This window comes from Halyomorpha halys, unplaced genomic scaffold (assembly GCF_000696795.3).
Source record: "Halyomorpha halys isolate HHAL.00 unplaced genomic scaffold, Hhal_1.1 Scaffold25.1, whole genome shotgun sequence".
Taxonomy (NCBI): domain Eukaryota; kingdom Metazoa; phylum Arthropoda; class Insecta; order Hemiptera; family Pentatomidae; genus Halyomorpha; species Halyomorpha halys.
Window position 1 is genome coordinate 954357 of NW_027107314.1, and position 14577 is coordinate 968933.

General features: G+C 31.9%; 2 protein-coding genes across 3 annotated transcripts in view; one reads left to right on the forward strand and one right to left on the reverse strand.

Moving 5' to 3' along the window:
• Positions 1 to 1532, forward strand: part of LOC106683108 (lysophospholipase-like protein 1) — a 12813-nt gene extending 11281 nt beyond the window's left edge. For both annotated transcript variants that reach the window (XM_014424367.2, XM_014424357.2), the window contains 2 exons: positions 135 to 250; positions 1230 to 1532. In XM_014424367.2, coding sequence (XP_014279853.1) covers positions 135 to 250; positions 1230 to 1451 — 338 coding nt within the window. In that variant the 3' untranslated portion in view covers positions 1452 to 1532. The remainder of the gene's footprint in view (positions 1 to 134; positions 251 to 1229) is intronic.
• Positions 1533 to 8330: 6798 nt separating this feature from the next.
• Positions 8331 to 9747, reverse strand: LOC106682783 (uncharacterized). The gene is made up of 2 exons (XM_014423837.1): positions 9583 to 9747; positions 8331 to 8845 (listed from the first exon to the last, which is right to left on the reverse strand). Exons 1-2 carry the CDS (start codon positions 9745 to 9747, stop codon positions 8354 to 8356), a joined length of 657 nt encoding a protein of 218 aa, XP_014279323.1. The 3' UTR covers positions 8331 to 8353.
• Between the last annotated feature and the right edge of the window lie 4830 nt (positions 9748 to 14577).

Here is a 14577-nt window from a genome sequence, read left to right on the forward strand (position 1 = left end):
ATTTTTAATATTTTTAAAATTATTACAATATAAACATTCACACGTACAAACACACATCAACTCATTGCATATAATTGACTATATTTCCTTTTTATTTTTATATTTATAATATATCAGCTGTTAATTTCTTGTAGCTGGGTTCTCAAGAGGAGGTGCCATGAGTTATTACATTGGATATTCCTATTTAGAAGGTTTGGCAGGTGTAGGAGTCATTTCTTCTTGGCTTCCTCAGACATCGTCAATATATGAAGTTAGTATCCATTCTGTAATTAATATCTATGAATTAATTCAAATAAGGTAAATTCAAATAAAAGTCTTTTTTTAAATGGATTTCTCCCACTAATTTTTACTTGAAAACGTGAAATACTTTGTCCTCATAAATTGTTATGAAAACAACATAACTATTCAACAAATAGCATAACTAAACAAATGAATCATGTTGAGACAGTAAAAAAACATCCTTTTTATACACTTTCTTATCACCTCATAATGTGAAATTTACTGAGAAGTTGATCACCTCCATCAACTCCACCCATGTTTTTATTATAGTCTTGTTCTATTATCTATTATAGTCTTATTAGCTTTTGGCTTTACATTTTCTTTAGTTTTGTGTTCCCGTTACAGCAAACTCTAGGTTATGCATTGTTAATAAAATGTTAGCATCTTTTTTGTCTTTCTACTTTATTGTGGAAATATTTTTAAATCGTAGTATAGTTCCTTCACCTCTTTTTACTTTCTAAAGCTGTTTTCTATTTTTTCCTCCCACTTAAAAACCCCTCTTTTTTTGATGACTACCACTACTATCAGAATAAATTACAACAAAAATTCTGTATTTCCTAGGTTAATTATCCCTTCACTGCTGTCGGAAACATAGTCATTAATTTTTCTGTGTTATTTTACTCTGAAACTATTTGTGATCACATCTTATCATATTCTCGCTCAATATGTGCTCTAGTGATTGTTACCAGGCAAAATACGCACATATATATGCTCTTATGTTGCAAACGAGTTAAGAATATACCAGACAAGAATCTTCTATTCAGAATCATAAATTAGTATTTTCTCTTTCATGTGTAAAGTTTATTTATTTTTAAAAAAATAATTTTTGAATAAATATATTTGACGCATATTAATAAGTTTCAAGAATATATCATTATTATTTTCCTTAAATGTAGAAACAAGTTCTTGTTTGTAATTAATTTATGCACTGAGTATAAAATTCTTTTCAGAAACTAAAGAAACCCAGTGGACATCTTCCACCCCTCTTCCAGGCTCACGGAGGTCTGGACTGCTTAGTGAAGCCTAAACTTGCAGAAGACACAGTAAAGATTTTTGAGACAGCTGGGGTTAAGACTCAGTTCAAAAAATATCCAAATAATGGCCATGAATTTGATCGAAGTGTTCTGGATGATCTATATCTCTTTCTTTACAATGTCATTCCTGATGAGTAAGCTCATTTATCAAACACAGAGAGCTACTTTATTTTTATTGGTATATGAAAACATAAATATATATATGTGTATGTATGTTAACTGTGTTCAGAATCGATCAATTTGCTATATGGTACATTTATATGTATTGAATGTTCTTAATGTGATTAAAGTTTTAATATATCACTTTCTATTTAAAGGCCCTTCTGTCGACCCTAGGGCTTTATCTAAAAAACCAATGTGTTTTGGATTTTGTGTGCTCAATTTTCATAAGAAACCTCTATATCTTGATAACTTTTTATTAACGTGATAATGAGAAGAGTTAAAAAGAATAAAAAAGGAACTATATTTGCAATTGTAAACATATTTAATAATGAATATATATCATTAGTTTAAACTCTATGAGAGAGCTTATAGAAAAATAATTATTTTTTTGAAAACAATATAACTTTGAAAAAATGCACTTAACTTTTAAACATCCTATGAATAATATTAGTTATTTTTTACATCATGGTCTTTATATTGTTAAAAAAATAAATAATTTGTTTTATACAATTGTATTCTGATAGAAAACATTATTTGGAGATGTGACTGAATTCTCAATTAAAGTCCCTAAGAATAATTTATTGTATTTGAAATTACTTTTAACGCAATTTACTTGATAAAGTGTATGACTGATTCTTAGAAAATTTAATTTCCTTGATTTATGACTGACAATAATCATATATTTTTACACACCACTATTAAAGAGACTGTTCATGTTTCATTTTGTGATTTCTTTTATTTTTGTTCTTTGTAATCTATGTATACTGCTTTAGTTAGTGAAAATTATTTGATTATAAACTGTAGGATGTATAATTGGTCAATTTAATGTAATCATCTCTGTGTAATATGTCATTTCATTTTATCCTGTTGAAGTTCTTTTAACCTTTTTCTTTCACATTGGTTTGAAGATATCTGTTTCATTTACGATTCCGAACCATCTCTCAAGAACTTCATAAGATTATTTTCTTCTTATTTCAGTTTTTGAAGTTTTTAATTTCTGGTGATGTTAAGTGTCTGTTCATTTTTCATGAGCTAAAAAAACGTGTAATTATGATCTCATATATTTTTTTAAATTTAGTTTTTCAAATGAACATTTCATAAATCTCCATGATGGCATATATAATTTTCAATCTGTCTAATTCTATTCAAAGGAAATGAAAATTAAATGCAGCTAAGTAGAAAACGGTTATAATTTCATTCAATCTAACATTATGATTAATTTAACTATAGTAATCAATCCATTAATTCATAATATTTTGTTCATTGTTTCTTAGATTTTGAAAAACAAGATTCGCCATATTAAAGAAATATGTAGTTTTGGTGAACCCCTAAATCAACAAAATCATTGCTGTATTCTAATTTTTTTTTTAATGATATTTTTTTTCTTGAATGCATTGTTTTCATCTGAGTTTACAAACAAATAATTTTTGCTATAAAGTAAGTAAGACATAGTTCTCAACAGGAGATTTCTATTATCTGCTTTAATTTAAATGACTGATGTTTAGATTTGATTTAACTGACTCTTTTTGTGATAAGGAATATATACAGTGTAAATCAACTGCTAGCTTAGTGAGACAATTTAGTTATAACTGTTAGTCGTAAGCTAGGTATAGAGGATACTGGAAAAAAAAGACAAAACAATAAAAAAAAATATATATTACTTCTATAATTGTGTCAATTTTGTGTATATTCAACTTAAGTTATTTTTCTTGTTCAGCATTAAAATAAAATGGGGAAAATTACTATTTGAATGTATATAGTGAATTGAAAAAATTCAACTTTTTTTGTCATATTTCTCTCATTTCTGTCTTTAAATAAATGTTTCATTGTTTAGATGTTATGAAAGTGTTATCAACCAATCTGTATTAAATGGAAGCTTTAAATGTTAAAAATTAAGAAAACATCTTAATATTATGGAGATATATGTTTATATTAGAATATATAATTACATGTTAAATGTTGAAGTGTATTGATATTGATATATATCTGTTTGTTGTTGATATATCTGTTTGTTGTTGATATATCTGTTTGTTGTTATTATGTACATCATTTGAAGCTTTATCGTTTGTGATTCTCATATAATGTTACACTAATATACCTTACTTTATTTATTATATTTTTAAAATAAAATTTTATTTATTGATTGATTCTCGACAGGCTTTCATAAATTTGCATTGTATAATATAATTCTCAATACTTGAAAATGTTTGAGGGATCAACCATATTTTATTGACTTCCATCCAAACAATGATTAAAGTTATGGATGGATCAGTTAGAATGATAACAAGATGAATAAGATAATGATTGTTAATTTATTTAGAAGTTATGATATCCTTCTTACTTATATTTGAACATATGCTTTACAAATCTATGGATCAGCCAAAAAACTCTCATGAACAAGCAACAAATATTTCATTCAAAAACTCAAAATTTTTATCTTATGTCAGTAACAGAACACTAATCACAGACTTACACCTGTCTAATGTACAAAGCCACATCTAAACATATTTCATCTAAACATATTTTAACTGCCACCCGTATAAACAAGAACAAGATTCTACAACATTCTGAACTAGATCCACAGAAGACTAGAGAGGAGCTATATGAGGGGTCTCCTTATCCAACTAATGAAATGAATTAAAGCCAGGAGGGCGTAGCAATGGGTACCATTATCTGTCATGCTATTATTTAAATTTTTTGAATATCTAATTTGCTGGATGTATTCACTCTGAAGGCAGATGTAAAATTATAAATTGAAATTGAAATATTCCAAATAATCCTCAATTAACTCTTAACCTGGAAGATAAAATATATAATTGTTCTCACCTGTGTCTAAATCAGACAATGAATACTCTCTTCCCGATGGTTTTAAGTCTAATGACCTTAAGAAAACTACAGCATTATCAAATTCTTGATCAATAATTCATATTAGTTTTTCTATACTCATCTTCACATATTATTGTGTGATTGTAGATCTTTTTCCATTCTTACTCACTAATTTGTATTTTTTTTCCAAATCAATGACTCTACAGAATTAAAATTAAAATCTACATTATGTTCAGTGATATAACCTTTCATTTAGACCCACATTTTTTCATTAGGATTAAAATCAGTATGATATGAGGTAATCTTAAAAAGTGAACTCCTATTCCTCTAAAATATTATCAAAATAATATGAAGTATAATTATGCTTATGCAATTTTATTATTTCATAATATTTTAGTTATAGTATTTTCCAACAAAATGACATATTATCTTTTTGTAATCCACAGATCATTTCCCTTTTCTTTTTTTTTTGTAATTAGGCATATCTGAAGGTTATTGCAATCTTTCAATCAAATTCAGGATTAATTTTACATGATTGACATGTTGTAATGATAAACTCCTGTTTTTTTAGAACTAAAAAGTTGATTTCCAACAAAACTATATTTATTTCCAGTGTTGACTACTATGCTTTGGCACTCTATTTATTTTAGTGGTAAGAGTTTAGAAATGTCATTTGATTAGTTTGATGAACCAGTTATCAAGCTTGAAGAATAGTGATGGATTTAATGTAGTTTTTAACAAAGTTCATAATTTATTCTGGTTTTAAGGCTTAAATACTCCTCCTATTTGTGCTACTTCAATTATCTATACTTCCTACAGCAATAAATGTCAACAGTTTTAAAACATCTTGGGATTACAGTGAACTCTAAGCTAATTTTGTCAAAATAAATTCACATCATAACTCAGAAAGGGCAATTAAAATTGAAGGTGATAAAAAGGCTAACAGGGACTAAAAGGGTTGCACCTCAGAACATACTGCAGCCTAAATATCATACATAGGCCCTAATCTGAAGTATGCAGCTGAACTTTAAATAACCTCCTCCGAACGGTTAACGAATCGACTCTCATCACAACTATGAAACTCCAACCAGTTCCCGAACCACTTTAGAATAGGAGAGAGAAATCTACACTTTATCCATTTAAAAGCTTATGTGACGAGAGGATCATTTGTTGGCCTACTAACCGAAGAAAGGCAGAATGAAATATCTTATACTTACCAAAACACAAAACTACAGACAACTTACACACATGTGGCTAGATCAAGAAAGGATTTCCTGAGCCTGAGCTTAGAGCTACAGCACTAAAAACTACTCTTGAGCTTTACTTCATAGAGCTGTATATTATAATATGTATAAGCTATATATTTATACAGATGAGTCTGCATCGTGTATTAGCTAGGAAGACAGAGCAAGTGTTTACTTAAGCTACTTTCAACTGTTGGAGCTGAATGTGATAATTAAGATGGAAAAATGGAGGCTATTTAGCTTGCAATGGAAGCCATGATTGACAGAATTGATGACTCTGTAATCTTCAGCGATTCCCAAGCCCTTATACAGAATTTATCGGTGTCTGGGATAGCAGAATCACCTGAAGAAAAGTGTAAAAGCATGGTTGTTATTATGGAGAAAAGATGAAGGGAGTGGATAGTAGGCCATAATGGTCTACATGGCAATAAACAAGCTGACAAGTTAGCTGAGCTCAATGTGTAGAGAATCATTTTGTTCTGAATCTCTTTCTTGCAGAACAGCAATATTTATTATGTGTACTTAAGGACAGGACAAACACCAGACAAAAAAATACCAGTATAACATGCCATTCATTCTATCGATTCACCTCCTGTTTAATGATCAGGGTAATTTAGGGGGAACTAAATATAACCCAAGACCAAATAAAGTGATTTAGGGCCGGTTATGTTAAGGATATTAAATGGAATGTACTGGAATTTGATATGTGAATTAGTGGACTCTAAAGATGGATTTGAATAAAGGCACAGAATCAACTTTAGATTGTATTTTAACAAAACACAAAATGAAAAAATAAAATTTAGCTAAATTAATTTCTAGTTATTTCTAAATTCGAATAGATTCTTTTTTGGATTATACAATTTATGATTTTTCTGAAATTATCATTTTTATGTTGACTAAATGCTGGATTTAAACTTGACTGGAGTATAATCTGTATTTAGATTTATCTTACTTGCATTCCTTCATTTTTTTTTCTTGGATCAGTCTGCCATGTCTGCTTAACTTTTTCCCTTATTTCATGATTGGTTCTGCTTGAGCTTAACTTTACTCACTCCTCGTTCACTAGTGCAGATTAATTGATTAAATGTGGATTAAACTTTTCAATTGAATTAATCAAAAATGTCTTGTAGTGCACAATTATGGTTATGCAAAGCTGCTTGTTAGGATCTACAGTTCCTGTCTAGGATCTAGTGCTTCCCATGTGGGAATGACCAGTAAGATCCAAAGGATGATGTGTATTGGCATAATTGGGGCATTTTGCACAGCACCTACTATGGCATTGGCTAGTACCACTCCACTTATTGATTAAGGGGGTACCGGTATTAGCCTATCTAAGAATGAGAGAAAATAGACAGTGGGCAGAGACAGGAGAAGCTACTAGTCATGTGACACTAGCTAAAGCGGTGGAAAGCGAGTTACCAATACTACAATACTGCTCACTATTTCTAGATAAAACACCTGCTTTAGATACTAAGATTAGTTACTTACACCCAAAGTTAGAGGATTGAGTACAGGGTTTAGTGGAAACCCCAGGAGATTATCTGCCCTGCTTCACTGAGAGATCGAGAATGGATTCGACAGGACTAATGGGAACAAGGGTTTACATTGAAGAATTAGGCATAGAACTAAGCTTCCCACTTGGCAAGCACTCGACTGTCTTTCAAGCAGAAGTGTTTGCCATCTTGTCAGCAGCTTTATGCCCCGAAATCTCTAGCTATGAAAGGACTTGTATCACCATCTTTTCAGATAGTTTGTCTGCCCTTCAAGTCTTGGAGTCACCTAGAGTCACCTCTAATTTGATAAGAGAGTGTAAATAAGGCTTAGAATCACTAGCGTGCTTAAAGAAGCTTCAGCTTTTTTGGGTCCCAGGTCACAAGGAATTCAGAGGTAATGAAAAAGCTGATCAGCTTGCTAGAAACGGGGCTGAGCACCCTCCTATAGGACAAGAACCATTCCTAGGCATCTCTAAAAACCATCAAAAGTAGTTCTTGATTGGACATGGAAGAAAGCCGGTAAGGAGTGGAGGGACTGTATAGGGCTGAGACAGGCCAAGATTTTAATAACTAAACCCCCTACTTCTACAACTAAGTGGCTGCTAGGCATTAACAGAAACGAACTCTGATTATTAATAGGAGTCCAGACAGGTCACTGCAGACTTAAAAGACATCTTAAGATATGTGGAGTAGATCATGATGAAACCTGCTGCTTATGCGGACAGGCTCCAGAGACTGCCTTACATTACATAGCAGATTGCGGTAGTTATGTGTCACTAAGATACAGGCTTTTAGGCCCTGATAGAATTAAAGGAAATGAGGCTTCCTCTATAGATTGGGAGTCCCTTTTGAATTTCATTAGAAAGACGGAAAGGTTCGATACAGAGGAATATGATATATAAAGAGTAATTCCACTGGTTTGTCTTGGGGATGGCAAAAAGGACCAATAGGACCACTTGCCGAACTTGTTCCCCCCACCATTACCAATACCAGTACCAGTGCCAGTAGGATCTATAGTCATTCAGTGTTTTTATGTAGTTTCAGTAACAATAAATGCGTGATATACCATAAATTAATTTTTAACAATGAAATTGGACAGATTTCAAAATTCAAGATTTCAAAGAACACCCAACGATGAAATAATAGCATTAATCATAACTTGGTCAGTTTCTTAAAGAAAAATTTCAGGTATATAAATATGAAAAGGGTGTGTATATTATTTAACAAGGTAATACATATATATGATATGATAAATTATAAACCATAGTGTAATTTGCAGTGTTTTATTCATACAATGCGGTACATGATAACTTCACTACTGAGCAGGGACTCCTATCTGTTTTAGAATAGTCATATGAATCATTGGCATGTGTTGAGAAAGTTCTAGTTGTTGTTGTGGACAGGATTGTTTTTCAATTGTCTTTTCTATGGCAGCCTTGTCTATTTTGCTGTTCAGGAATGGAATAACCTCCTTCTCAAAGCTGTCTTTAACATTAATTCCATCATATTCAGACCTAGAAGAAGAAAAATCTACTTTGGCCAACCTCTCGAAGGATAGATCGTGTACGGTGACGTAGCAGCGTTGGCCATTATGGACAGTATAACGCAGATGAAGAGAATTATCTCGAACCCTGAAGCTGGCTGATATCGCTTGGTCGTTGAAACTCATGAAGTTGAAGGATTGTTGGTAAAAACCAAAACCGTAATGTAAATCAAATGTCGCATTTTTACCAATAACCTCTAGGGTGCAAGGTCCAGTTCTCTTAAAAGAGTCGAGTCCAAGCACATCAGAGTCAGAAAATGATAACTGAAAAATAATAAAATAGTTATTACTTCTTATTAAACAGTCCTATGAGTAACAACACTCCTCCACTCATGGTTTCATAGCAAGGTGTGGAATTACTTCACTATCCATCTAGAAGATGCCCAATTATTCGTTATAGTACTGCTTTGATGCCGATATTAACTGATTATAACAAACTCTAGAGATTGTTGCACGAGGAAGACGAAAAAAGTGTTGCTCGTAAAGCTTTTGTTTAATATCAATTCTAAGTGTAACATTTCAGATATGTAATTCTTGATTATAGAATTATAATAGTAATAATTAAGGAAGAGATTACCAGAAAAAAATAGCCAACAGTTTCACTTCATACGCAGATTTGAATTATTTTCGACTGCACTCGGACTATCTTTTTTATCTATTTTAATGCGTCTACCTTTTATCTAGAATTAATGAAACGAATATTATTTAATTTATTTTAACAATTTCTCATTTTTTCTTGCCCTGTATGTTGCAGATTCGTATCGAACAAAATCTTTCCTTGTGTAATAAATTACGTACCTACCCAAATAGTTTATCACCTTAATTTTTGCAACGAATCAGAGTAATTAAACATTCAAAAATTGATAATTTGATGTAAGAGACATTGCATTGGTAGTAATTGTAAATAAATATAAGCCTAAATATAAAATTAAGTTAGAGTTAATTTAAATACAAAGTGAAAATCATCTGAATTTCTCATATTCATTGAAATAAATACTCACATGGGGACCAAAAGAACCTTGAGGAACACGAATAGAGGTGAATTTATGTTTTCGAAAAAATTCATTGGACTGAGCTAGAAAATTATCAATACGACTGTTGATGTCCACTACTTCAGAGTTGACGGCAGCCACGGCCAGGACCAAGAAGAGGTAAGAGTACTGCATGACTGCTGCTGCACAAGATGAGTTCTCTTCTTAAGTCTCAACCTTCTGCCTGCGTCCTTATCTGCCACTTGGAGTGTTCCATGAAAGAATATGTCGTCCCTTTTGAAGGAATTAATTGCCCATTGTCTTCCTAATGTAAACTTAGTGGACTCAACTGCTACATATTTTTATACCTGTTTTAATTTTACAAATTGAACTGTCCATAAAGGAATAATTAAACTGTACGTGTTCAGTTACATTTTGAAATGATTCAGTATTGAGGTAAATTGTGATAAAACAAAAGTAATAGTATGTACTAGAAAAGACAAGTTTTAATTTCAAATTTTACAATATGATGGCCAGGGCTTCATATTTGGGCTTGGGTTTTAGTCATAAAAAAAAACAAGAAAAATAGATCTCAACTATTTATTTATTGTAAACGTTTCGACCCACAATGCTCTTCGTCAGTGCTAATGTGGTGAATGGAAATATTAACAAGGGACTGGGTTTATTTCTTCATTTGAGTCCATTTATCACTTTTCCACTCATCACATCAGCCCTAGTGAAAACCAACATTGCGAGTTCAAGCGTAGGTAATAAATAAATAGTTGAGAACTGTTTTTTGTTTCTTCTTGACCGCAGTTCTGACCCTGAACCTAAACTTACGGTCAATAATTTATGTATACAAATTTAATATTAGATAACCAAGCAATTGCAAACGTCACCTTTTATACAATTTTTTTGGAAAGCTAATTGACCAAAAACTAACCTGGATCCCCACATTAAATGTTTGATAAATGCTTAAAAGCACTAATTTTTTTAAAAGTTCTTAATAGTACTAAAAGGGTAGCTGACAGAAAAATCTCTGTTTTATAGAGCTACTGGACTGCGGTAGCATAGCGTATTCTTCCGCTTCACCCTCAGCACTGGATCAAATATACCATACCTAAATTCGATTAACTGCGGGCACCAAAAGAACAAGAGGGATTGAAAACTTATGTTTAGAAGCGGGAGAATCAACGTAGAAATGCAGGCGATATTTATTACGCATTATGCCCGGATCAAACCTCATTCTAAAGCATAGGGAAGTGGTGGCATAACCCTACTCTCCTTCAAAGCAGAAGTAATGTCAAAAAGACAAACCCATGCAAGGAAGGATTACGTTGAGGTTGATAGGAATGTCTGCTATTGTAATCTAAACTGAAACGTGATTGGCTAGTAGTTCTCTGCCTCTCCCCATGAAAGGCACATAAGACCCACCTTTTTTGGCTTCATTATTTCTGCAAGCTAACCCCCCCTCCATTATACTCCTTCTTTCAGGTTCTAAGGTTTGCCTCCATAGAGCCATGATGGCCATGTAATACTTATCATATGTTTTGTCCTTTCCCATGCCTTACCCCCAAAACACTGCGAAATATGAATAGTATTCAAAGAATAAGGGTATTAGACAGATCCTGCTCTTTTGCATCAACCCAGTAGTGTTCAAAATATACATTAATTATCCCTGGACAGTGCTGGGTTAGGGCTAGCTTAAATATGTTACCATTTCACCTGTAAACATAGGTTCTTTTTTATTGGTGCTTGGGCATTACCTACTGAATGAAATGTTATTAACTTCGTTAGGTAACTTAGTGCGGTATTGTTATGACTAAATATTATGAAAATTATATTTTTACAGACCTCCTTGATGATTTTCCCTAATTATCCACATAAAACAGTTAGGTACATACATATGTGACGACTGAGAGAACAGCTTAGCCTATTTTTAGCTATGATAGCTCAAATTGTTCAACTAGATAGAAAGAATGTTTTAAAACAACTCGAGCTGAAGATCATGAAAATGATTTTATCGAATGTGTTTAGTCTATCCATCTCTGGCTATATGATGCCTATATGAACATTATTAACATTATCCTGTCGGTATGTTCTTCAGGTTTTATTTTTTTTTCTATTTATTTTTTCAGCCCTACTCCATTTTCTTCTTTTTTTCTCATTCTTTCTTCCCTATCCACGTTATTAAGTAATGTATCACGAACATCTAATTATTATCATATTTACCAATTACTCCTTTCGGCTAATATAACTTTATATACTATGCTATAAAGTTTATAATAAATGATTACTCGAAAATAAAAGATTAAGACGAAAAAAAAGTTAAAATAAAAGTAAATTGTTAGGGATAGGTTTAGTTAGACGGTTTTTAAAATGACCGAAGTAGGTTCTAGTTGGATATGAAAGCTTTCCGATATAAGTCTTTTGTCATGGTTGTGGACTGTGGTAAGTTTTGAAGATTTTTTAAAATCAAATAAAAAGTTCAAAGATAAGGAGTGTTCTGAAAGTTTTGAAGCATCACGAGGAGTGCAAAATGTTTTTGTTGCGTGATACAGTCCTCCTTTAGGCCTACTTAACTACTCTTTTTGGCTTACATGACTATATTTTCTATTCTTTTGATTCTATTAATTTTCTTACATATTAAATGTTTTATACATACATTTTTTCCACAATTTATCCTAGTTAGAATTTTGATTAACTTTCATTTTGTGCATATATTTACTACATAGATTTTCGGCATATTTTGTTTTATTTCTTATTTTACTTACATATTTTATTAAATACATATACGTTTTCTGTCCCACATTTTTTCATAATTTTAATTTAAAAAAAAATAAAACTAGAAAACATAACAATAATAATATATGGTGAACATCACTAATAACGTGAGTAAGGAAAATTAAGAAAATAATAGAAAAGGAGGGGGAGGGGAAACGTAAAATAAAGATAGGGAAAAAAAGAGAATACTACATGAAATCTTACCGCCAAGTGGGTTCTGCGCCGCGAACGGCCAGACTCAGAATTAAAAAATACGTTACGGAGTTGACGTTGTTTTTTTTTTTCTTTCTTTTTTTAGAGAAAACGTTACAGGTGGGTAACAAATAAAAAGTAGAAAATATTTAAAATATTCAGAAGAGAAAAGCGTGTGAGAGGGTGACAAATTGTTTAAGAAAATGTTAAAAGTATACATATGTTACAAGGATGACGAAGGCCCGGAAGATGACTAAGTGTCATAAGTATTTAACAACAGTTAAAAAGCGGAAACGTATAAACGTAAACGGAAACGTATAAGAGGGTGACAATAAATGTGTTAGAAAATTTTAAAAAGTGAAATAATACGTTACAAAGAGGGCGGGAAAATAAAATAAATAAAAAATATATATAATGATAATAATAAAAATAAAAATTACTTTTTTAATACATTAACTATTTGCGAACATGTTAATGATAAGTTGTGCTTGTCGGTTTTTAAATTGACGGAAGAAGGTTCTAATTGGATAAAGAAGCTTTCAGAGATGAGCCTTTTGTCATGGTTACGAACTGTAGCTAGTATAGACATTTTGTCAAAACCGAAGGAATGATTTAATCAAAGAGAATATTCCGAAGGTTTTGAAGCAGAATGATTATGTGTGGAAACAGAATATTTATGTAAGAGGTTTTTTGTTTCGCCGATGTAAGCAGAATTACAATTAGGGGTGGAGCAAGGGATGCGGTATAAAGGTGTGATCGGTGTAGGAGAGAGATAGGATCTTTTAGTTTTGAATAAATATTAGATAGTGTGTTGTGAGTTCTAAAAGTAATACGAAGGTTAGGTATAGCAGAACTTAAGAATTAGGATTAAATTTGGATATCGGAAAGAGAGGGGATGTATTGGAATGACCTGTATAAGAAGATTGAAAGGGATTGTGAAGCATTAAGTGAAGGGGTGAGACGATTTTTGTAGTTGTATATAAGTTCATTAATGATATTGAGATGGGAATCAGAAAGGGAAAGTCCACGGTGAATAAGGTTTTTGGCTACGTCAATTCTTAGATGGTAAGGATGCCGGGAGTGGTAATTTAGAAGTCTGCTTGAGTAGGTTTGTTTGATGTACCAGTCAGTGGATATGTTGTCGTCTGGGTTTCTTATGATGAGGAGGTCAAGGAACGGAAAAGAGTTATTATTTTAAATTTCTGCAGTAAAATTAAGGCGTGGATGGTAAGAATTAAAGACAGATCATATATGATCATATATGATAGATAGGAGGAGGTCATATACATATTTTTTAATCGAATAATGTCAACTGGAAAGAGTGGGATAACAGAATCAAGCAAATCATTTAGCAAAATGTTGGAAAGATCAGGAGCTAGAGAATTTCCCATGGCCCGCCCTGAAATTTGGTTAAAGAACTGATCTTGGAAGGTAAGGTAACCAGATTTACAACAGAGGTGAAGGGATTTAGCTTAGTTTTTACTCGAAGTTAGCTTCGACGATAAGGAGGGCTTTTTCTATTGGAATGTTGGTGAATAAACTCTCTACATCAAAAGAAACAAGAATATAGTGGTCAGGGATAGTGAGGGATAATAAAATATCACGGAGGTGAAAGGAATCATCCCAGAACTTAATAACCGATCTAGAATATGTTCACAATGACCCCCTTATTCACCATTCTAATAACAAGAAAGAGTTATCCCGTACTTCTATTTGCAACATTATTTCCAATCATCTCCTACATCCTCATTCCGATACTTATAATTTTTGGTGCATATGCAGATCTGTTAGATAACAGAAAAGCTGTTTTGTCATTGTAGTCTGGACGGTCCATGATGACTGTCATGTTGTATTGGACTGCTCTATTGATAATGATATCGTGATGAGATTTTAGAAAAGAACTGGTAAAACAATTGTCTTTAAAGAATTGAGGAGAACAATTATAAAATTTTTTTAAAAGACCGTATCAAGCAATATAAATATTCTGTTTCCTCACATAATCATTCTGCCTCAAAACTTTCGGAATATTCTCTTTGTTTAAATCATTCC